This window comes from Pipra filicauda, unplaced genomic scaffold, assembly GCF_003945595.2.
Source record: "Pipra filicauda isolate LSUMZ 115617 unplaced genomic scaffold, ASM394559v2 scaffold196_size3971931_pilon, whole genome shotgun sequence".
NCBI lineage: Eukaryota > Metazoa > Chordata > Aves > Passeriformes > Pipridae > Pipra > Pipra filicauda.
The window spans coordinates 1,576,272-1,601,862 of NW_024104305.1; the positions used below are offsets into that span (position 1 = coordinate 1,576,272).

General features: G+C 40.3%; 1 protein-coding gene across 1 annotated transcript in view; it reads right to left on the bottom strand.

Moving 5' to 3' along the window:
• TLL1 (tolloid like 1) overlaps nucleotides 1-14,951 on the bottom strand; it is a 137,816-nt gene extending 122,865 nt beyond the window's left edge. The window contains exon 1 of the mRNA XM_039380489.1: nucleotides 13,130-14,951. Coding sequence (XP_039236423.1) covers nucleotides 13,130-13,352 — 223 coding nt within the window. The 5' untranslated portion in view covers nucleotides 13,353-14,951. The remainder of the gene's footprint in view (nucleotides 1-13,129) is intronic.
• Between the last annotated feature and the right edge of the window lie 10,640 nt (nucleotides 14,952-25,591).

A 25,591-nucleotide genomic window follows, 5' to 3' on the forward strand; every position in this document is an offset into this window, starting at 1 on the left:
TTTATCATAAAGGGAAAAAACACCTAAACAAAACACCTTCATTGGCTGCTGTGGGTCCCTGCCCTGAGCACAGCTCCCTGCTGTACAGTCCACACCATGGCCCACCTAACACAATCCAGTGTCTGTAGCACATCATTAATTCAGATTCTTCCGCATCCCACCTATGGCATCTCCTGTATATCCCATGGCAGGATATGAGGCAATGCTATTTTAGCTATGATAGTCCGAAGAGATGAAACTCAAAGTTTGCAAGGAAGGTAACTATCTTTTCTTAGACCAATCTGACAGAAAGAAGAAGTGTAACAAACTTCCTGACACACCATCTTTATAAGCCATGGCATTTTACCGGGTGGAAGTGCCACAGAACAATCCACAGCAGAGTGCAAAAGCAAAATCAAAAGGTCTGTGTGAAAATAATTCATCCATGTTTAACTGAATGAAAGGTTGGAACACAATACTACTAGGAATTTTGATATGTGTATCATTATTTTAATTAAAATTCACTACCCTAGAAGCAGCTAAATAATAGTTTGATCTGCAGAAGAAATGCACTCACAGAAGTTTCTGCTGGAAATCATCTATCTATAGCTGCAGAGGTCAGCATGGGATAATTCACCTTTCATTTGTATTTAATTTTTACCTGATTACCTGGCTTCCCTTGGTAAATAACCCATGCAGCACTTTGTGATGTTGAATAATTCTCTATGACTTCCCTAAAACCTTAAACACAGATACCTGAGACTCTTCAGGCAACAAACAGGAAGGAAAACTAAATCCAGAATTGATTATGAAGATGGTAGGAAGGAAAGATGCAGTGTCTGTTTGGCTGTGACCTGTGGGACAAGTACTCCCTGTAGCTCCATCAGTGCAGGAGGAGGTCTTGAATGTGCTCCTTTCCAATGGATAGCCAGCTGTAGAAAGGGTTTATTTTGATACCAGAACACCATAAAACTAAAAGGAATCACAACTGAGTGGCATGTAAGAATGAGGTTTTTCACTTTTTTTTTAGTACTTGCAAGTGGATCCAAAATCTTGTCTAGGTCTTTGCTGATTTTGATGATACATCATCTGCTTGTTGGAAGGAGAAGAGAATTTCTCCACTGATAAAACCTTGGATATTTTAGGTCAATGAAGGCAAGCCAGATTATGTAAGTAGACACCAAGGGCCAAATATTTCTTCTTCTATAAGATTATGTAGTTAGAACTGAGTATTACTATTTATGTTCATTTTTGTTGATTTTTGCCTTACAGCTGTTATTTAGTCTGAGCTTGTTCATAATTAGGAAAAACAAACAAAATGTTTAGAAGGACTTAAATGTAAATGTAAGTAGCTCATGAAACCTTTGATTTCCTATGCAAACTTGGACCTAGAATAACTAGATCAATGAATCAGCAAAAAAAATTTATGTGATAGAATGTTATATCACACACCAAATAAACCTAAGACACATTATTAAAAATCTCAAAAAGTAGCCAAGAAAGATCAATTTTTTCCAAGTTGAAAAATATTGTTTTAACTTTACCTGGCTCTACGCATTGTTGATTTAAATCACCATAGAGTAGCTTGCATTTCTCTCTTAACATTTTAGCTGTAGCCCCCTTAAGTTCTGTATATCTCCAGAAACACATTACTGATCAAGGAGGCATCTCTGCGTTTGGCTCTCTTCCATAATGCAAAAGGAAGCATATGTTATAAATTCTCTTTACTCCAATTTCACTTCTGTAGACACACCGTGATCCATGAGAACTACAATTCATATTTAATTCAGCTTCTTCCAGATTAAAGGTATTATGAATGAAAACATCCAAAAGACTTGAACTAGGTTTCTGTATTTTCACCTGTACTTCATGTGTGAAAAGGGTTTCATCCTCAAGAATGCAGATAAAAGACTGAAAAAAACAGGAAACCCCTCTCCTACACTCTCTGCTCTCAACCACTTCTTCAATGTAGTGATCAAAGGATCTAAAAACTGTAAAAAGGGAATCATTTCATGACAGGCAGAGATCTTTCTTCTTCCTTCCCTTAACAAGCAACTCCAGAAAACTATATACCTAAAGCCAAGTGAAGACCTTTCTTCAAAGAATCCTCAGTCAAATCTAGACTCATTTATCACCTACAGTTCTAACTTTGGCTATGATTTAAGTTCAACACACAGAAGAAACAACATCAGAAAGAAAACAGAAGTTTTCAAAACACAAAAGTAACAAACTGGTTACTTAAAGACAAGACTTGCACTGAGTTAGGCTATTTTGTAAGGTTACTTAGTTCTATACAGCAATCTAGAGTTTTTGCAATCCATCCAAACTATACAGAGCTTTGGAAAAAAAAAATACACTTTCTGCTCTCTTCTTATTTTGCCATGCAACTAATTCTTCAATTTATTAAATAAGTGGGGATATTAGTACACCTGTTCCTCCTAGTTTTCCAAGATTTCTTTAGCTTCTGTCAGCCCTGGGTTAGGAAACATTTTAATTTTGAGATACTCTAAATTACTGAAGAGACTTTCAGGGCTTGTCAAAGTTCAGCTAATGGTATATGATTTTGTTGATATTATTACAACCTACATTGACACTAGTTTCACATGCGTGCTGTACTTTGTAACAAGTGGCTTATTATCTTCGACTTTACATTTCTTGAAATTATACAGATAAGGAACTGTATACCATCACGTTCGTCAGCATCTTCTGCCATTTAGCAGACTGAACAATTAATAAAGTATTCAGCTATAACAAGAAGAAACCCATCTCCGAAGTCTGAGAAATTACTGCAGTAATCAAAATTCAGTCTTATCCTGAGGCTTCTTGTAAGCGGAAAAAAAAAGAAAATCAGATGCCCTTCAAGCTGCTGGATTTTTTTCACACCCCAGTCCAGCAAGAAAAAACCTGTAATCACAAGGTCACTGAATGTAAGATTTCATGATACTCTTGTGTTAGTGATGACAACTACAGAAACTGGGGCAAAAATCCAACTGCCTTCATTGATGTGCCTGCAATCATGAGCAGGCACGTGCATGTGAGCACATGAATACAAGTAAGCCATAGCCAAGTACACAGAAGAAAATCAGTCAGCTCTGCACTTCATTACTTATTCACCTATAAATATTATCTCCAAAATAGCTAGAAACATTCCCACTGAGTTCAATGCCCTCTAGATCAGGTTTACACACAAATGAACTTGGCACTTATGAGCGGAGAAAAAAACAGAAAAAAAGGCACCCACACAACCTGTACATGCAACTTTAAAGATCCTATATAGATACTTCTATAAGCACCAATGATAGCTCCTTAGGTAGTTAGGTGAGTACCTGCATACATGTGTTTAACAGATAAACATGTGTACAAGTGCTCCACTAGACCCATAATGACAATCTATAAACCTAGGTAAATGCAGTTTTCTTATCGTATGCTTGCATAAATTAATTTTCATCAAATATAGTTGGTCAATGTGTTTACAGTCATATTGAGCTTCAAAATTCATTCACTTCCCAATATACCTAAATTGCATTTGTCTTTTAGGCATGCTACAAGACATGAGTATTTGAAATAACATTTAGGGAAGGCTGAGGAACAAAGGAACTGCAACATTGGATCATATCCAAGGTCCTGTCTCTGACAGCAGTCACCACCAGCTGCTTCACAGAAAGAAACAAGAATTTGCAGTAGGTAGATAAGGATAATGTTGCCACACATCGGGGTTCATCCATGTTTCCAGCTACTAAATACTGGCTTGAACTCTGAAGCCTTAGGTATATATGCACTTGAAAATGTTATCATTACTAAACATCAGGGATATCTGGAGCTCTGATATCTATGTAAATGTCATATCATATATCCAAACACTGACTCAGCAAAATCCTTTAGTAGATTCCAATCTAAAAAAAAGCTGTATAAGATCCCCACATATCCCCTTGTCTCTGTTCTGAATTTTCCACTTCAGAATTTAACAGACTATTAGAAGGAGGAAAAAAAAAAAATCTTCTATTTTATTTTCTTGTATAATTTCTTAAATTGTTCATGTTTATGTTCCTTCTCTTTCATTTTCGCTTTTCTAATTTGAACATCTTTTTACCCTGTTTTCATTAAACAGTTTTTCAGTAATGTAAACTTTGGGGAATAAAACATTTACCCATATGAACCTGATTCCTTAGTGATTTACAGGCTCAATTATCTTTTTTTATTTTTTGTCTGAGGGTTTATCATGGGTTTGTGGGATTTTCTTTAATAATTTCTTTTTCAGGCACAAAAGATTAATCTACATAAGTTTTCAGAACATGATGCTATTATGGCATATCAGCAACAACAGAATAAGGATTCCACAATTCAATTCTGAATCAAAAGTCTTGAATAGCTGCATAGTTAGAGAAAGACTGAGCAGTTTATATGATGACATAAGGATGGGCTAATAGACAGATCAAAGATCCTGATATTAAAATGAAGATCATAAAAAGATGGGTAACATGCCTTCAACATGGCACAGGTAATTTTTCATGGAAAAATACTCTTCATTAGAAAAGGGCTAAGCAGATTGCCTGAACATAAAATACCCAATTTATCTATTTGCCTATATGTTTATACAAGGGCTTAAGCAGAGAATTCTAAATATAGAAACAGTTGTGAAGTAGGGCAGCATAACCTACCTGCAAATAAAGTTGAAGTTAGAGCACAGTTGTAAGAGTAATGTTGAGTAAGGGGAAAAAAGCAAGTACAAGTAAAAATGAAGATGTATGCAAATTTGTTATAAATATAAGGACATTTTACCAGATGGAGAAATTGGGCAGTTCATCATCATGTTCTCACACCCGCAAAGTTGTTCTAAAACTACTCCTCATGAAAGCAAATATAATTGGCTGTTCAAGTAAACTGTTTAAATAAATCTTGATATTATATAAGAACCATCTGAAATTATTTTCTTTGCTTATCTGAGTACATTATCTGGAAATATAAGAAGCTCTGTGTTTTGGCTACTATTTCTATGATTACTGTGCTCTAACCAAAATTCTTTATACTCTGTCGGGAAAGTGGAAAAGTGTTAAAGGTCTTTAGTGATACAATGTCCATGAGAGCAAGAGTGTACCTAACTAGTACTTATTAAAACAACAGACATCAATAAAATTGATTCATTTGTGTTTAATAACAATTAAATTTGTTACTAGGAATATATTTAACTGCTGCTACCAGCATGATAATAATGTAATCCATTTTCACAGCTATTTAGATACAACCCTCCCAGCTGATGTCCATGCCCCCTCAGTTCTTACAAGAGCCAATATTTAAACTCCACCATACAGTTTACAAATATCCAAGGATCACAATGTGATTGGAGAGGTCCTGACACCTTTCAAATGCAGTGATGTATCTCTGTCACTCAATTTCTGTAGGAAAAGAAATGAAATTCACAAGAACAGCAAGACAGATAACTTCTACATTCAGATTTAAATGCACTGAAAATGAATTTTAAAATAAACATCTCTCCTTTGCATTTTTATGTCCTGATTTTGCTGAGTATTCCCTGATCAGATTTCACTTATAACCATCAAAATGAATAAAAAAAATTTAAAATCAATTCTTAGTCAGTTATTGATAGACTTTTTACGATTGAAGTATATATAGCAAAGAAGCTGGTTTAACACACACTGCATACCCTATTAGGCATCATATTTCACACACCTCAGGAAAAAAATCAGGAGTTATTTTAGAACAATATTGATTTTTTGGCATTTTGGTCTTGAAAATCTCTGGGTTTTACCATCGAAGGGAAAACCCACAAACCTACATTTTAGAACATTATTGCTTTGTAAGAGCTATCTGATTGTGCTCAAATATTCTCAAACACTTGATGCTCACTTATAGCCACTCATAATTTGCAATTGCAGACCATTACTCAGGCAGAAACTCCCAATAAACATCATGAGAGTATCTGTATGAGCAGGAACTGCCTCCATAACAGTCTGCAAGAGCAGTCACTCACATGGGTCTCACACTGACACTCCACATATGTCCACAGCACAGCCTCCACCTTCACACTCCCCAGCTCAACCTGTTCTGGTGCATTACTATTTATACAAGCTTTACACTTCAAGTACTTAGAGTACTCTTATTTCTGTTGATCAGCAAGGACAGTCTTCAGATCTTAATATTTAGGTACATGAGTCCAGAGAAAGAAGGTTCGTGTATGTATTCTGTATAAACATTTGTAGGTGGATATTTCAGGGTTGGACATGCAATGTTTAACAGATCGCTGCAGCCCACTGAGCACTCCAAGCATGAGGCCTCTGAGAACATGCTGGTCACACACAGCCCACCCATCCTGCTTCTCCTCATCAATTCCAGCTATGGGCAAAGGTGCCCAGTTTCTATCCTACAGAACTCTCAAAGCACTAGAGGACAATCTTCCAGAAAATCTATGATGAGCTAGAAGTTATATTTGCAAGGAATAAATGATAATTTTAAACAAGAGAAGAATATGTCAAGGGAAAAAAAAAAAAAACAGAGAAGGCTAGATGACTGGTCAGGCAGCACAGGAAAAAGCCAAAAAGCAAGCAGAAAGTGAATTTGGTGGAGGAAGGGAATCCAGAGGCAAAGGAACTTGCCATGAGAACAATGAAAGAAATTACAGGAAAAGAAGCAGAAGAAGAGCAGCAGGCACAAAGAATGACTGTGCATTAAAATACATTAACAGATTGGCCATTAGGTCTTTCTTAGCCAATAAAAATAGCCTGACAAGACAGAACTAAAAATACCCAAAGATTTCTCTAGTCACATTTTCAGTTGCTATTACTCTGAAGGGATGGAGTAGGGAGGTGGACAGAGGTTGTTTGTGGTTAAGAATAGGGGGAATGGACTACATCCAATCATGACTGAAACAAGTAGATTAGAAAGCTCCTAAAGAGGCTGAGAAAAGTCTGAAAAACACTATGAAACGCTGTTCATCCAACAGAGTTGTGAAATCCCAAAGCTTAGTTTTGCTCTGTGATACTCTCAGAATATATTTTTCCTTCAGATATGTATTTTTAAAAAAATTATGTACCATAATATTTTTCATTAGTCTAAAGCCAGACCATAAAAAACTATTTCAGTTTAAGGATAAATACATCTTGTCTAAACAAAGACTAGAGATTTCTCCCCTTTTTTAGTTTATTCACCATTATCAAATTTAGAGTACTATAATGCATCCAGGAAGGAAAAAAAAAACAAAAAAACTTTTCCTCCACAAGGTCCCCTGTGCTTGTGAAAAGCAGAAGTTGACTCTTCAGTTTTACAGCTTTTCCATTTTACAGACATTCCGTCATTACCATGCACCACAGACATGACTTTCTCTCCAAAAAGAAGTGAATGAAATTGTGTCATAAGCCTATCAACCCTGTTGTTCAGAGAGGCAACAAGAATGACATAAGGCAGACGTCCAGGTATGGTGAATGTTTCTGAGTTTGCCTGGGGGACCTGATTCCAAACTCAATTAGATTTGTCAATTAGATTTGGTTTGCAGTGATGTAATACTGCTCTTTGCAGGTCACTCATTTGACACTTTGGAAATATATTCAGACACAAATCCCTATGAAAAGTGGTCTGGACATGAAATTGAGCTTTTGGTGTGGGAGGATAACCACAAAATTAGAATATAAAATATATTCATTTAATGTAGTTTTCCCAGAGTTTCATATTGAATTAATCTTTTCAATGAAGCTGAGGAGAAAAAGAACTTTACGTTCCCACAAATCTCTTTCAAAGTTATTGAGATACCACATTAAAGGACATCACAGATAAAGCAATGGTGAAGAATTCTGGAAACAAATATTTAAAAGGTAAATTTTTGCGTAGTCTGGTTTACCCTATAAGATTATTCATAACAGGATGGAAACCAGTTGGGATAGACTATTCAGAAAAGCTTGTTTCTGTTTCAGCTGCCTACACTACGTGTTTACTACATGAACAGTCACAGTTCTGTCAATCTGGCAAGTGATATTAGCAGCATAACCTCTATATTAGTGCAAAATGCTCAATATATCTTTAAGAATCTATTTCATGACTGAACTATAAAGATAAAAGATCTCAATTATCTAAATCATGCAACCGATTCAAAACATATAATCAGAGGCTTAAAGAATTTTCTTATTATCAGACTGCACAATTAGCATGCTTACAACTGAACACACATGTCCCAGAACACAGGAGGGAAACTAAAAAAAACCCACTGTAGCAGTATAGAAGGCTGCTGCTACAATATCAGTAAACAATAGTTACAGATTACACTGCATAATTATACTTAATATTTACTTATAAATATACTTAATATTTACCATCAATTTTTCATGTTCAGCTACTTCACAAATAAAATACATTCCTAGGCTTCACACTTCAGTGATGTGGGAAACACTAATATCCTTCTATGGACAACCTAAACTTTTTTATTATTATTATTTATAAAGTTGCAAAGTAACCAAATGAGTTCCTTAGATTCCATAGGAGGGAGAAATGAACAAAATGAAGACCGCCTGTCTTAACTTTCTCTAATTCTCAAGCAGGCAGACATACACACAGAATTTGTTCTTGGTCAAATAACTGCATGTTACCAAATTTAAACTTATGAAGCTTTAAATTTAATTGCTTGTCTTCAATATTCTTTTTCTGACATTTTTATCTAGCTTCACTGGGAAAAAAAAAACCTAAAAGCATCATTCGAAAGGAAAAAAGCCTCAATTAACTGTTTGGGGGGCAGGGGGGAGGAAGGAAAGTCATCCAAACTAACTAAATGAAAAGTTTCAGTGAAGTTTTCCCTGAGAGCATTTTCCCCAGACAGAATTTCTGGTGCAAAAAAACCACAAGGCTTACAAAAGCAAAAAATAATAGCCCAAGGAATTGAAAATCAAGTCTATTTCCTAAATCTTTTGTTTTAGGAAGTGGAATACCTCATAGAAGAAATGCTAGAAGAGACCTACCTGAGGACAGCCAGCTGTCCAGAAGCTGAAACAGACCTCAGTGATGTGGCCATGCAACAAAGCTAAGACTTGTTGCCTAATCTCCCACAGTTCACAGTATTTTAATTGCAAGATCACACCAGAGTACACTCTCTCTTTTTTGTTTGCTTGTTTTGTTTTAGGAAAACAAAGTTGTTGCGAAAACAAAACAAAATATACAAAAACTCAAACAAATAAACAGCCTTCAAAAAACCTTGATTATCAACTAAATGCAGGCTATGAACAAGAGGAAATTCTCTTCCTACCCATCTCACTCTGTCTCTCTCAACAGATATCCTGAATACATCAAAAACCGTGGCAAGAATGGAAGAAAAGGAAAAACTTCAGGAATCTGCAGACAGATGTAGGTGCATGCTGCAAACTGAAAAGTTTGACAGTGCCCATTGAAATCTAACTCAGCATTATTCTTTGGAGCAATATCTGATTTATACAACTGCTGATCTATGTCCTTGGGTTCCTTAGAGTATTCTAGCATTCCCAGTTTCACATCTTCTGGCAAATTAGATCTTGAAGATGAACTAAGAATGACTTACACTTGAACTTCAAATGGTAAACACCAAGGGCAATATCCTGCAGAGAGACACAAGGAAATATCCGAGACATCAGAAGCACAGAAACTGTGTTACATCACATCCCGCTGTTACAGCATGCCAGGATACTTTTTATAAGGAGATGTAGTGTGACCCAAAATTCACACATAGGTTAAAGGTCTACAGACAAATACACGGGAAACCACACAGTTCATCAAGTTCTTCCACACAATGTCAACAGCTTCCTTCCAACACTCTTCTCCTCAACACTATCCCAGCACTTCTCCAGCCTCTTCTTTTCCCCAAAGCCCTTACTCCAGGGATCTCGATGTGCACAGCCAAGACAGCACTTTGGGGTTGTTGCATAAAATAGCTCCTGTTTTAGATACAAATGGAAACATCAGTTCCAGAAACAATTCCTAATCCTACTGGGCATCCGACAGACACCTGCTATCTCTGGATTTTTCACAAAGCTGGAAATACTGTAAGAAAATTAACTTTTCAGCTTCTATAGCATCCTGTACTGTGCTGCTTCTGGGAATTTTAAGTTGAAGGAACAGTGTGAGTCTAGGCACATTCACTAAAATGATCCCTTCCTTATAAAAAATGTTAAAATACACACATAGTACCCATAAAGAATCTCACAGAATATCCATAAATAACACCTCAGAGGCTGTCACATTCTGTTTCTGGTAAATTTCTCCATCACTTGCACAAAACAGGAAAAGAGACCTACCAAAAGAACACTTATTCAACAGAGTTAGGACTCTATCTAAAAAGAGCTATAGAATTATAATGTTATCCAGCTATAGATCTGATGCCTCATGTGCAGTGCTTTCTGTCACAAGATTACAAATATTTTCTCATGCAGCTTATGAAATAAAAACTAAGCCACAAACACTACTCACTGGAGAAAAATTGAATGCAAATAACTTCAAAAATACAGGTGAATCCATCTCACATCAGTATATTTGGGAGTAGGTCAAATTATTCTAGCATGTCTGAAAAATCTGCATGGGTATCACTGCAGTTTTTGAAGTACGTAACTAGGTAAAACCATGAATGACCTTAGGCCTTCCCCATTTTGCTAAGTTGCAGAAATTCACTTCTATCTGGGACCTAACTGTTACCAGCCTGAACAGTTAAAAAAAAAAAAAAAAAAAAAAAAAAAAAAGAGCACTTGTACAGCCTCAGCTGAAAGCCCTCAAGATGCAGTAAAAGCAGGTGTTAATTATATCTAAGATACAAAGCTTGCATACCCTGAACACAATCTCAGCAAGGATTATCTTATTTTATCCTGTTATCTCGCACATAAAGTGACCACACAAATTTGAGTGTGAATAACTCACACCCTGAGTGTGAAGCCTGGCTTTGTCCTTCTTTAGGGCTTCACTGTGGAAACCATCCTAATGGCAGATATCAGTAAGTTTACTCATGGAAGTCCAAAATCCACCCCAGACGATAAGACCTGATCTAGGGAGAACACACATTTCGGCTATGCTGCTAAAGAGGCTGAGCACTCTCTGTTCCCATCATCTTTGATCAGGTATCAGTACTTTACAGACTAAGATTAATAGAGCCTTTAAGGAAGGTTTTGCAGGAAAATTACATTGGGAAATACTGGTGGAGGATCAGTTTCGCTGATATATAGAACTTTCAATTTTTTATTAAAAATGATGGGTACATGGTACAAACCCAGTGTGCAGCAGTGATGTGCGCTTTCATTTCTGAAGAACTACCATACACAAACAAATTGAATAGAAAACCTCAAAATGATTGTTTTTAAGACTAACAAGAACTACACACAGCTAACTCCCCACGCACCTACCTGTCTTTCATCCCTGTAGTACTATCTAAGCGTCATATACTTTGTGAAGAAGCAACGGCAGCAAGAACTTCCATGAAATGTTTCAATGGGCAAAATTTTCCAAACAAATGCTTCTCCAATCAAAACAAAATGATGGCAGAGAACTGGCAATGATGATCAAATTGCAGTCTTCTACTGTTGTCTTTTTCCCATGCATAACCTCAAAACACTTAGTATCATGAATTATAATTGCTAATTATTCCCACTATGAAACAAGAAGTACTAAAAAAATAGCACAGCAAACAGAGTGAATACACATTTTTTGCTTGATTCATATGAATTTCCTTAAATAACTACAGATCAGAAGAGTCAAGTTAACTATGACCAGTTACTTATATTTTTTTGTAGCATGTGCTAATTGAGAAAAAAATAATGTTTTGTTTGCTTCTCTTCTTTTTGAACTTGAACATTCCTCAGTTGTAAGCAAGGAAGACCTAACAATTCGCACTTAGGAACAAAGTATTTTTGTGATTAGAAAAACGCAGTGTCTGCATATTTAGCATATATATACACCAAATTCTCTTCAATAAATTAAAGAAAACCACACAGACATAGCGAATACAACCTTTGGCTGAACTAATTTTCAGAATATAAAATAACTAATTAAGGCAAAGGAGGCTGCTAGAAAACTCGAGCGCTTGTTTAACAATAGAGCAGTAGGGAATGGACCACCACTGTCGCTGATAACACATGGGGGGGAGGAATCACCGAGATGCACTTCTCTACTGAAATACCAGTGAACCCGGTTCCTGAGGTCAGTTCTTGTTACTGATAACTTTAACGGGTAAATAATTGTACCTGGCGTTAAGGAGGCTGCAGTCCTAAATCAGTAAAATAAACGTTCTAGAAAACCACTCAATTGCTCTGCAAAGTGATAATAGGCTGTAACTCAGCTCTTCCCTCACAGTTTAGGAGTGGTTGGGTCAGGCACAGAGCACGCAGCACCGCAGCAGCCCCACCGCACACGCTGTGAAACACCAAACCGCAGCACCTCCTAGTCGGGTTATAAGAGAAGGACGCGTAGGCTTGCACAGCTGAAACACCAGCAAACAGTTATCATCCCCCCCGCATCCCCTACCGCTCGGGATCCTCACTTATCATATCCATATCCAGAAGGCGGCCGGCGCCTAGGGCCCGCCCCGGGTCCGCCCCGGCCCATGGGAAGGGGTGCCAGGCCGGGGGGGAGACAGGTTGAGATGGAAGAAGGCGAGAAGGAAACGGAGGTGGCAACCACTCCCGCCGCGGGGGCGGGCAGGGCCCCGAGAGAAGCCGCCAGCCTCAGGTGGAGCCCGACCCGGCAGCTCCGTGCTCCCGGCTGGTGCTGCGGGGCATGGTCCCGCCTCGAAACCTTTAAGCCCCGCCGCAATGCTCTCTGCAACTTCCGCGGCTCCGGCGGCGGCGTGGCCCGAGGGCTCCGCGGCCGCCTCGACGCCTCCGGGCCCGCGGAGCGGTGGCGGACGGCCCTGCCCTGCCCTGCCCTGCCCTGCCCTGCCCTGCCCTGCCCGCCGCCGCGCCCCTCTCGCACCCCAGCCGCAAGCGGTAGGGAAGTGAGAAGTCCCGGAAAAGCAGGTCTTAGGTACTTCCCCAGGTGAGGGAGCTGGACGTCGGGCTCCAGCTGCGTTCGCCGCAGCTGCCCTGGGAGGGAGCAGGTGAGACCGGGACTCCCCCTTCACCCACCCCCGCCGTAAATAAAGCCTAGACAAAGTCACCATCTGGGGAGGGGGCGGGGAGCTGCATTAGACGTGGAAGTCACTTACCAGCTTTGCAAGGATCCTTATAATCTATCGCCTCGGCTTTATCCTCTTCAGTGAAATCGTAAGTGTAGTCATAATCAAGGCCAGAGCAGCAGGAAGGCTTCCCGCAGACAGTCCACCCGGCCAACCACAGTGCCATCCTCCAGCAAAGCATCTTCATCCTCCCTCGGGCGAAGAGGTGGTGGGCAGGGCGCGGGTGAACTAGGCGGCCGGTTCGGCTGTCCATGCCGGCTTGGGAAAGGAGGGTAAGGGATGGAGGAACCACAAGTTTTGTGGAGGGGTTGGGTTTTTTTTTTTTTCGTTCTCCACCTGGGGGCTCTTCCGAGAGACGGTGCCCTCTAGGTAGCCCCAATCAGACGGGTGCGACACAGAGTGAGGAGCATGAGCGTCGGTGCCCCTCCTGCCCTCTCGTCAGGGAAAAGTCTCCGGGTGTGTGGGTGGGCGCAGGGGGTGGACTCAGGCTGGGAGATCCTGTCTGTCAGGGCGTCCCCTCGCCTCTGTCAAACCCCAGCCAAACTTCCCGTGGAGAAGGCGGCGGCGGCGGCTGCTGCCCGCGTCCCGTTCCGCGCCCGGCCCGCGCCCTGCTGCGCGCCCGCCGCCCGCCGCGCCGCCAACCCCGGTCCCGCTGATGCTACCAGAAGATGGATCCGGGCTGCACATCAGCAAACTACCACGGGGAGAGGGGAAAAGAAAAAGAAAGAAAGAAAAAAGGAAGGAAAGAAAAGGGAGCAGGCGGGGTGGGGGAGGGAGGGTGCACTACAGCAAACCGCGGAGCTCTAGTGATGGGAGGCAGCAGCTATGCTGGAGTGAGCAAAGTGTCAGAGCTTCGCCCCCCTCTGCACAAACACTCTAAGCTCTGTCTCTGGTCTGTCCCCCCTCCTCCGTCCCCCTTTAACTTACGAAAACCTTACAGGCAACTAACACACAGTCGTCAGCATCCTGCTTACTTATTCATACAGTCAGGGTCAGGATCCGGGCTGCTTCTGATCTGCTCCCTTGATAGTGTGTCTTATGGAAACACGCGCATTCACTATACGCCTCTATCTCCATATAGTTTTCTCTCTAGATAAGTAGTGCATGGCATTTAAACAACAACAACAAAAGGATCGAGATCAGATAAAACAATGCACAGATCGACACCCGACAGCCAAAAAAGAGCGAGAGAATGGGTGTTGAGTAGAATTAACTACAATTTAGGAGACGGAAAAATAAATCAGTGTCTGTGTATTTCCCCCTCTGCTGCGGCTGCTTTGCAGTGTTAGCCCCATGAGCTGAAGGGTGGGGGTTAAGGAGCGAGGGGGAGGGGGAAAGAGAAAAGTTTAAGCGCCCACAGTTTGTTTAAAACAGAGGAAGGCAATATAAAAGGTCCACTGGTCTCCAGAAGTTCAGCCAAGCAACCGGGAACCGGTTCCAAAATGAAAGTAAGAATAAACAAACAAACAGAAAAAAACAATCAATGCAAACAAAAAGTAAAATCGTAGCATGCAGCAGCAGCGCGGAGATCTTGCAGTCGCGTTTTCCTGCTCTCACGTGGATCTCCAGGAGAGTGGTGGAGGTTTATTTTCCAAGCGAAGTTTCCGCGGGAGCCTTCGCCCCGCTCCGCGGTGTCCTGCCTCGCCTCGCCCGGCCCAGCCGCGCTTCAGAGCCGAGACGCCCCGAGCCGCCGCCGGCTGCGCGGGGCCGGGTTTTGTTTTAAAGCCCGAGAAGGGATAAGCGCGCAAAGCCTCATTTCAGCCGATCAACCTGGAGAGGGAGGGGGAGGAGGGGTGGAGATACGTGCTGCTCGAATAAAACAAGATCAAGCGGGAGGGGGGGGGGAATGTATATAGGTAGTTAGAGATCTCCCTGCCTGCCTCCTCCCCTCCCCCGAGAAGGGCAGCTCCGATCCTGCAGAAACGCCTGAAACTGTTTCAGACCAAGGTGAGACTTTTCCGTAGCAAACTCTACTCCTCCTCCTTTTACGAGTTTCCATGGAAAAGGGCGGGGGGGACGACGAGGGGTGGGTAGAGGGGAGTTTCTTCTGCTGCCATTTCGCCGGGGTGTCACATTTAACACGGACTTTTGAAAGGGCTGCCGCGGAGAAGTGACTGCGTCTTTCTCTCACTTCCGAGCCCGCACAGGCTCGCTCTCTTCGCAGCACTTCCCGGTAACCTTCCCTCTGTGGCAGGGGTGGAAATCCGGAGATAGTCCCTTCTCCTGCCTGTGCCAAGAAGGCAGGCAAAGCCGGCGGCGCGCCCCTTGGCTCCGCGGGCGCGGACCGCCCCAGGTGCCGCGGGGGCGGGAGGGGCACGGCGAAAGCAGTTATGCAAACTCCGGGTAGGCACAGCCTGCTCTCGCAGCTATCCAGGGACTGGGCACAACTTTCTATCGCCGCTATCAAGATCTAGCTGCTCCCAAAAACGGGGGGCATGGGGGAAGGCGTTGGGGGACTGGGGGGCGGGGGGGAAGGAGGTGTGGGGAGAGCAAGGCGCAAAGCCTCTTTTCAAATGACAAAAGGTACTGCCTGCCCGGAGACGGTGCATCTGCCCCTGCCGTTCTGCGAATGAAGGGTTAGTGTTGCTATAGATAGGCACTCTCGGCGGGTCATACCATTAAAACTGGAAAGGTCAGTTAAGGCAGAGCTAATAACAGTTTAATAATAGAGCATATTAAGGAGTCTGACACCGGGTAGCATCACTGTCTTTGAAGCATCCATATGTTGTGCTTCCTTGCATTTTTGGCATCCACGTTGTGTTCATGTTACTCCTAACCTAGTCTTGTTGCTTCAAAGTTGAAAGCCAAGGAATGAGTAGCTGCCACTGAAAAGGTGCAGCCTTCACTAAGGAATCACTCTTCTCTGTCCCGGCAGTTCAGTTTGTTGGGTGTCATAAGGCCCACAAAAAGCACCATACACCAGATGACAGAAAAGCCTGAGAAACTTGTGGTCTGCTCGTTTCTCCTCTTCCTCAATGTACTTCCTGTAACCAGCCACCTCAGACACTTGGAACTGACTCCAAGGAAGTTATCAGAGATCCTTCCTTGTCAATTCATCAGAGCAGTGTCGGAGCTGATGACTACATATGCTTGCATACTGTCACGGTTTAGTGGGCTGTGTTTTGGTAAAGAAACCAGTCTGATCCAATCTGAAATCTAGTTTCTGTTATTTTTTAATGTCCACCAAGGAGACAGTTTACCTTGCAGTTTTATAAATTACATGCTCATTTGACATAGTGGATCTCCGTAACCCAGTTTTGTTATTTTACTTGGTCTTGTTTCATACGTGCACACCTTTAAAAAGTTAATTTTCTTTCGTGTGCCTATGCACCCCTATCCCAAAAAGAAACAATCTCTGCCTAGCAAGCACATGTTTGTCAATAGAGCCTTAGAAACACTGACTTTGCTGATTGCTTTACAGCCCTAGTAGAGGAATGTACAACATACAACCCTCAACATGCCAGTCTCCCAAGTGAGGAGATTATTATAGCCTCTCCAGCAGGAGATTAACTCTCCCAGCAAGGTAGGCACTGACGTCACTCCCAGCCTCAATCTGCCCCCGACCTCAGCATCATCAACACTGGCAGAGCAGCAGCAAGTGCTCACAGTCTTGAAGACAGCTGGCCATGCAGAGCCCTGACTAAGACAGGAAACAAATTCAGAAATGTTAGATGGGAGTCATGCAGAAATCTGGGCACGTAAGTGCTGTAACAAATAAATGTGTGTATAGGTCAGGGTAAAAGCTGTTTTCTGCTTGTAATCCAGAGCAACTACACATTAGAATTACTGTTTAAAATAAGCATTGCAGCTCTGCAGAAACTATTCTACATTGCTTAGGTATTAATATTCCCATCAGTCACATTAGTAAAAAGCTTTCCTCATATTAAGAGAATTTTTTTCCTAGTAACCAAACTGTTTCACATTAAAAACCCCATCTTTTTCCCTAATTAACCTCTTAATTATTCAACCTAACTTCTTTCATGATGCAAAATTTTGAAACATTTTAAGTACAAAATATTTTTTTCTTATCACACATTCATGTCTACCATTCCAAAAAGCTCACAACTCTGATAATCCATCTGACAACACAGTCAATCAAAAATCCATCCTACAGCCGTTTCCAAAGAAACGAACACATAGCCAGGAAGACAGAATGCTTAAGCTGGAAGGAAACCAACCAAAGGAACACAACAACAGCAACAACAAAGCTCCAAGCATTTTCCCTTTCCCTTTAAATTTCCTGATTTGTGGATATATTACAGGGACACAGATAATGGTGAATGCATTTACATTAAAAGTGGTGGTGGTGGTTTGGGTTCTTTGTTTGTTTTTGGGGTTTTTTTAATCCAGAAAGCAGGAGGCTTTCCAGCTCTTCCTACACATACTTGCAAAAAATACAGCCCCCCCCCAAAAAAAACCAAACCCAAAACCAAACAAACAAAACCCCACCAAACCAAAAAACACCCAATCAAACTAAAAAATGTTTTTAAAAAAGGACAAGTATGTACAAAAGACAAACACAATCACAGAACTAAAAAAAATACATCTGAAATATCATTGTTCACACCTCCTCCTCATTCTTTGGCTATCTGTCTCCTGGTTAGGCCTCCATCTAGTGTGGAGTTTTAGGTGGGTGGACACAATGGGCTTATTCACAAACATCAAGCTCAGCACATGCCTAAGGCTTTGAAGGCTGAAGACCATGGTGGGTCAGCTCCTTGGGACAAGGACTCGTGGGATTTTTCAGGAGGCTAAAACAGAGAAGTTCTGTGGGAGCTGGTTACCTTCGTGCTTTATCTCCTGATAACCACATTCTCTGTCTCTGAGGTACCTAGAGCACTTCTGAAACAGCTGAAGTTATGTTTAAGCATTTTCCCATTCTCCAAACGGTTATTCTGTAGGGAAATACTGATGCTAAAAGCGCATTGTAGCAAATAAACTGTTTACAGTAACAAGCATACATATATTTAATCATAAAGGTATACTGAGTAAATTATATAAATTAAATAATATAAATTATATAAATTAAAATTAAAATTTTGAAGTTAAAAATCAAGCACTCATGATCTTAACAACAGTGAGCTCACCTAAGAAACCTTATTTCTCCCTTCTCTCCCACATGTACTCATGTATTATGAAAGTTGTTCATTGCACGTTTGCATACAATTTTTTCTACAGATCTCTCTGCTTAATTAACAAAAAGCTTTCAATGTTATGTTTTCTGCTTTATTTTTGAAAGTATGCCCCATGCTTTATTCATTACACATTTATTCAGATTGTACTCTGAATACAGTTATTAACTTCCTCATGGGCATTTTATGGAGCTTGTTGCTACAGTATTTATGGGCTTCAAAAATATTAACTATTTTAGTTTCATAATACACCCCTCAGATGAGGGGATATTTTGACAGGATATGAATATTACATTTGGAAAACAGTTATAGATTGCCTAGTTTGATATCTTATAGACCTGTCAGGACTTGGCACTGTAGAAAAGCTTATTTCTTCAAGGCCTTGTTCCCACTGCTTTCAGTTGCAGTAATATCACTCACTGACTATCTAACTACCTCTAATCAAACCCTGGAGTTTTCAGGCATCTGAAAATGAGAAGCAAATATTTAGCAAGAAGTGCAGTTTGAAAGCCTTGAACCAGCTTTATCAAGGAACGTGCTGGCAAAGGCAAGGACTAAGACACAAATTTTGGACTGTTTAGCTCTCTCGAGATTTTGGACACTGCTTCTCTTCCCATAATTCTTTTTCTTTAATGCTTCCTTCACTTTCTAGAATAAAGATGACCAGGCTTCTGCCAGCAACAGCCTCATCTTTAACAATATTCACATAATTCTTCCACTGTTTTGAATCTTCGGCTCCTCAACACAGTACCTGTTAACATGAATAGGTAGTGCTGCGTTTGGCCCACCATTTGAAAAGACGTGTCTGTCTTCACCACTGGATTTCATGGTTATTACTGGCAGAAGAGGGAATCTTGGGATCCCTTCCAAACTCTGGGAGAGGGTGTTTTTTAAATAGCAAACTCCCATCTGTTTGCTTCCCATGTCCATGCTTTGCCTTATCTTGGCTTTTTGTTTCAAGCCTGTCTTCATTCTGTCTTCAGTCTTGGCTGTTCATCCCACTTTTATTTTTCTTATCCAGTTAATGGTAGTGTTTGATTTGTATCCCAGTTCCAGCTGCCCTAATTGCACTTTTCTTTAATTTTGTTCTGGGATTTCTCACTCTCAGATTCATCTTCAGCTATGCAGGGTTCTTTTTGTTGTTGTTGTTTTGTTTTCATTCCCTTTATCTAGTTGATCTTTCTCTTATGTCTTCTTACCCAATATAACTTTTAGTTATGTTGACATCCACCTTCCTTGTCTGTTTTTTACTGCAGGTGTGCCCCACAAAGTTGGTCTTGCTCCTTGACCTTATTTCCCAGTTACAAAATTGTCCTTGCTCCAGCCCTTACACTGATGTTCAGGCAATTTTTACTAGTCTGCTATCCTCCATCCATCTCTTCACTTGGTTACTTCTCAGGCCTGGTTTCCTTATGCAAAAAATTTTGCTGTCCCAAAATATATCCACCATTCCCACTGCTGATTTCTCCTAATTCTTTCTCAGGAGCTTTGTGCTGACTTCACCGTGCTGCAAGATCAGCCCTTCTTCCCCATCTATACAAGTGAGACAACCTTCCCCTCCCCATACTGCAGATACAACTGAGGTGGATTAAGCACCTGAAATCATTGCTTCTTCTCAATTAAGTTCCAGATCCAAGCAAGGCACAGCTCAAAATTATCATGTGATATATCATTGCAGGTAAGACAGGTGAGAGAGCTGCTAAAACTGCATGTATTCAAGGCTGGCTGTGTTAAAGGTAAAAAAGGATATATCCCTTGACATAAGGACTGATACTCTCCTTCTTTCTATTCTGCTCAAGATTTAACATTTCCTACAGGCTGACCATACTGAAGCCCGTCCAAAAATACTGCTATGATTTTTAATTAGGATCAAAGTCATCTATTTGCAAGTTTCATTCTCAAATACCTGGATAATTTAAGCTAACTTTCTAAAAAGAAGGCTGATGAAGAAGAATTTAAAAAATCATCTTGTAGTAGATACTAGCATGGAAAATGTTATATCAAATTTTCACAATTAAGGAAAGATATATAAGCAACTTAAACAATATCTACCAGCAGACAGTGTCAAGGAATTTTGATATTAGATACCCAACCAGACTGTGTTTATAACATGATTTGTGTTATGCCCTCTCCATTTTTAATACTCTAAAAATTGCAGAAGAACAAAACTACATTGGTAACATGTACTGATGTTAAATCAAGTAATCAAGCAACAACAACAAAACCAGTGGTGCACAACTAAAATTAGAAACTGTTCTGTGTTTGCTCAGCATCCCTGATCCTCATCAAGCAATAAATCAATTTGCAGTAGCCGTGGACAGCTATTTAAACACAGGGCCAGAAGAGCTTAATTGTTAAAGCAATGTTCAAAGCTAGAAGGTATAGGAGGATAGTGTAAGAGGTCGTATTAAATATTCACTCATCTAAAAACTGCTGCATTCCAAATATTAGGAGGCATCCTGACCTTCTCTTAATTAAAAAACAAAGTCTATGAGCTTTGAGCTTAGCAGAGCTTAGCTTGCAGTTCTTCAGAGCGTAGATAGAAGCTGCCAGTTGAAAAACTGGCATCTAAATGTTTGCCAACTTGATTTTATTTGGTTTACTTTTTTGTCTGACATGCAAAAAAAAACCCAGCTAAAAACTATTTGTTTTGGAGTTTGCAGTTTATTTTTACAAGTTGATAAAGCATTCAGGATTCAATCCTCAACTTTGTAAGAGGCTGCTCCTTGTCAAAGCTGACAGCAAACTTGTGTTTGACTTGCATCGGAACTGATCAGGGTCATCATTCTAGATATTGGTAGCTGGTGAACATAGTTTCTTTGGCAATTATATGATAATATAAGTGTGATAAACTATAACAATGATATTACTATTCCTAGACCTGTTCTTCTGTGACCAAATGTTGCTGGTAGACTTCAAAGTCATGATTGTTATTAGATTGACTAGGTGTAGAGGGTTAATCTTACCCTCCAGTATTCAGCATACTGTCACATAGCTGGGAGTCAGTGGATGATTTTTGACAGAAAAAAGCCCCTAATGAGCCTGATCTTGAGAGACTGCTGAGCATTTTGATCTTCCATTCAGTTCTAGAAGATGGAGCAGCTCAGCACCGTGCCGAACGGGATTCACGGTTTTGAGCTATGTGCTGCTCACATGAAAAACCTCTGGTTTAGTTTACGTGGTAATTTATCGCTTATCTCTGGCATTTGCTACAGAAAACATGTAACACTGAGAGTGGAGGTAAGGAATCAAAGCATATAGGGGAACCCTGCCCTAATTGGGCTACATAGACACAATGTATTCTTCTAACTCTGGATTACTGAAAATAAATAAGGCCTATCACCAGCAGCCAGGAGGAAGAATGGCAATTGTCTTACAGAAAGCAGTATGAAACTGTGATACAAGACCTATCAATGACAGAAAAATTGTCCTGTAGTGTTGTTTTATTTGTGGTAATATTTACATAAGTTCTCTACACAGCACAGAACTTTTACCCTTTTCAACATTGTCTAACCTACATTTCATTATCACAGGTAGCTACAGATAGCATTATACCACTGAATTTTATGGTGTAGCTATCAAAAAGAAACCCTAAAAAAAACCCAGAAAAAAAACCAAACAAAAAACCCACAAAAAACCCAACAAAAACAAACAAACAAACAAAAAACCCCAAACCAAACCAAAATATAAATCACCACCTCATATACCTAAGGTGTCTTATTTAGTACCTTTTTCTAATCTTCAGTGTTGTAAAATGTCTATGGCAAAACTAATTGCATCCATGTTATCCAGCTCTCTCCAAAATTATTTGTACTGTGTTTGTTGTCAATTCTTTACTACAATAGAACACTTTCCAGCAAAAGCTTCTTTTGAAAGAAGTCACTGATGTACCATGCAGCAATAATTAATAAGCTCTGACTGGAGAATTCAGGGATTATATTGTATTTTAAAGGTGAATGCTCTTTCACTCACAAAGGTGATAGTTTTGTGGAGACACAAACAATATTTGCTGTAAATAGTACATATTTTACAGTTATTACACATATATACATATGCTTTACAATTTGAGCTTAACTGGCAGCCATTTCAACACAATGTTCCTTCAGCACAATTAGAGTATTAAGCTCTTACAATTCATTTTTTACCCCCTCACCTCAAAGCTATATGATTTGCAATACTGGATGTGTCACAGACAACTAACTAGAGATAGTTATTGGCAATTGTGGGCACATATACGTGTACACACACATACTCATAATATAAAGGACCCAAACTAAAGTCTGAGAGCAAAGCACTTCCAAAATTAACTCCAGGATCTGGAATCAGCATTTATATAAAATTGTCATCCTTCCAAGAAAAGGGTGAAAGAGGTCCCAGGCACCACTTACGCATGCACAGTTCTGTGTTGCATTTAATACAGAGTCCAGTATCACTGCACAAGCAGTATAGATTTTCTGAAGAGTCAGATTTGCTATACATTCTCCAGACTTCTAGGTTTGGGTTTCCTGGTAGGAATGCCCTTGTCAGATTAGGCACTGAAGCCCTTACTTTATGAGTACAGGCTTAAAACATTGAATATATGAACAGCTCAGAATCTTCAACTGTGAAGCATAAGAATCAAGATGTATGTTTGTACTTCTGTTTAGTGTTATGTAGAACTGCCACAACCGGTAAGATATTTTTTTTTTTAAGTATATGTGCTCACACACATTTTGTTTGTTAAAGAATTGCATTTACCATATAAAAAGTGCACTTAATTCCCAGCATCTGAAAAAACCCCTAGCTCCATCTATCATAGCCAAATTTGTGTTTGTGTGGATTCTCTTTTTCAGTGAGTGACATGAATAGTGGTTTGCAGGAGAGATATTGCAGATAAATGTAATAATACATATTATCAAAATCCTTTTACTAGAAAAATTTGTAATATAAACACTCAAATATTGCACAAAATGCTAGTAGTGAAACCAGTCGGAAATATTCCTGGTTTAAGACTAAGCTATACTAAAGTGATAGACCGTGACTTCTAAATGATTCAAACAGTCTTCAATTTGAAAGAAACTCTTCTACTACTACTTTTGCTCCTTCCTAAACCTGTTTTCTTCTCTCTATATGCTCATATGAATCACAGAATCACAGAATGTGCTGAGTTGGAAGGGACCGACAAGGATCATCGAGTCCAGCTCCTGGCCCTGCACGGGACCATCCCCAAGAGTCACACGATGTGCCTGAGAGTATCATCCAAACACTACTTGAACTCTGTTAAGCTTGGTGCTGGGGAGCCCAACCACTCTCTGGGTGAAGAACCTTTTCCTAATATCCAGCCTAAACCTCCCCTGTCACAACTTCTGGCCATTTCCTCAGGTCCTGTCCCTCGTCACCACAGAGAAGAGGTCAGTGTCTGCCCCTCTTCTTCCCCTTATGAGGAAGTTGTAGACTGCAATGAAGTCTCCCCTCAGTCTCCTCTTGTCTAGGCTGAACACACCAAGTGACCTCAGCCACACCTTATATGGCTTCCCCTCAAGGCCCTTCACCATCTTCATTGCCCTCCTTTGGATGCTCTCTAATAGCTTAATATCTTTCTTATATTTTAGTGACCAAAATGCACTGAAAGCTATTACTTCATCACTCAACTCTCTTTAGAAATTGATACTGTCAGTTCATTTTTATTGTTATCTTTATAAGAAATTATTTCATTTGGTGTTAAATATAAAACTATTTATTGAATACAGTTTTTGATATTTGCGTATTTCATTTGACTCTGAATATGGTTGCTTGATGTATTTGTAATGAGTCTCTATTTCCAATGCAAGTTTCATTTACTTTAATGAACAGATCAGTTTGCCAATTGTCTCCATGAGTAAATTTGGATCTATGGTTGTTATCACTTGTTACGTTTCTTTCTCTAACTTCCCACCTCAGTGTCACCACAGGAACAGAATATTTGTTTGTTTGGAAAATAGACGCATAGGAACACACTTGAGTCTTGCTCTAAAAAGCAATGGCAAACTAGATGGGAAAACTCTCTTCTGAAACCCAACCTGTGATTATATTTTAGTATCAGAACTTTAACAAGGAATCATGTTGGTGTAGCCTACATTTTTAATGTAGTCCTTCAGGCAGCGTAGACATAATTGAGTTTATAATGTAGTTTGTTAGAGAAGTGATAAAGCACCAGAAGCAGCTCACAGAATTCTGTGTGAAAGAAGAGACTTGTACTTATAAATAAAATTTATTACTAATTTTAAACAGTGAGTATTTAATGAACATAGTATAGAAAATACTGCCTGACCAAGTCTCCAGTTAATATCCAGGTTAAGCTCTGCAACAAAACCAATCTCACCTGTACCAGCATTAGGCCTTTCTTACAGATTACCCAACACATGTAGTTAATAATAATTAGATGTGGTCTTCTTCCCCGACTCAACCCTCCTGTCCCGACCAAACCTGAGTTTTACCAAGCAACCAGAGCCACCCACAGTACGTGGCCCCATCGTCTCGACACTTGCGTGTTTTCCCAACAGTTTGCCCAGCTTGAAAGCCATGGCATGGAAGGTAAGGTGCAGACGTCTGGCATCCCTACCCTCCCGATCCAGTTGTGATTTTTTGGCATCCTGCGACCCCTAGTGAGAGCCGGGGCGGGCGAGAGGGCAGCAGCCACCCTGCCCCCGCCTCTGGCCCTCTGGCCCGGGGCCGCCAGCGCCGGCGGGCTCCCGCCAGGCACCCCCTGTTTCCAGGTCGTGGGCAAAACATCTCCCTAGGGATTTCCGTTTCCCCCGTTAACTGGCTGAAAGCTACTATAAAAACATAATAACGCGTTGCCTTTGGTCGCTTTGAAACAATGCGCTGATTGTGTTGCAACTTCACACACAAAGCTGCTATAAACTCTCAAGGCAACGGAGGGAGAGGCAAGAGACAGCACCCGTCTTCTACATATCACCCCAAAAAAAGAAATAAAATTGCCGGCTACACTTCTACTTAATTATGTACATGTAAGGCCTAAGCCTTTGCAAATAACGACAAACAGTATTTGTTTGCCCACTGGTGTTAGGAAAATATCAGTGAGAAGTTAAGTCTCACAGCATTCAAAATTGCAAGCTAAGCTTTTTGCTGTTGCCATCATGCTCAGATCCACCAGAACAATGGAGTTTAAAACAATGATTGATTCTGTTCTAAACACATACATGAATTAAGAGCTGAGAATGTAAACGTGCAATTAAAGAGGAAAGGGTATTTCTTAACTTGGTTCATTTTCCTCAACTAAGATCAACTTGGTATTCATATATATGCATCAGAATAAGTTTGAATATACAGACTATGTTATATATCAAACTGCTTTCTGCACTTAAACATACTGTAGACA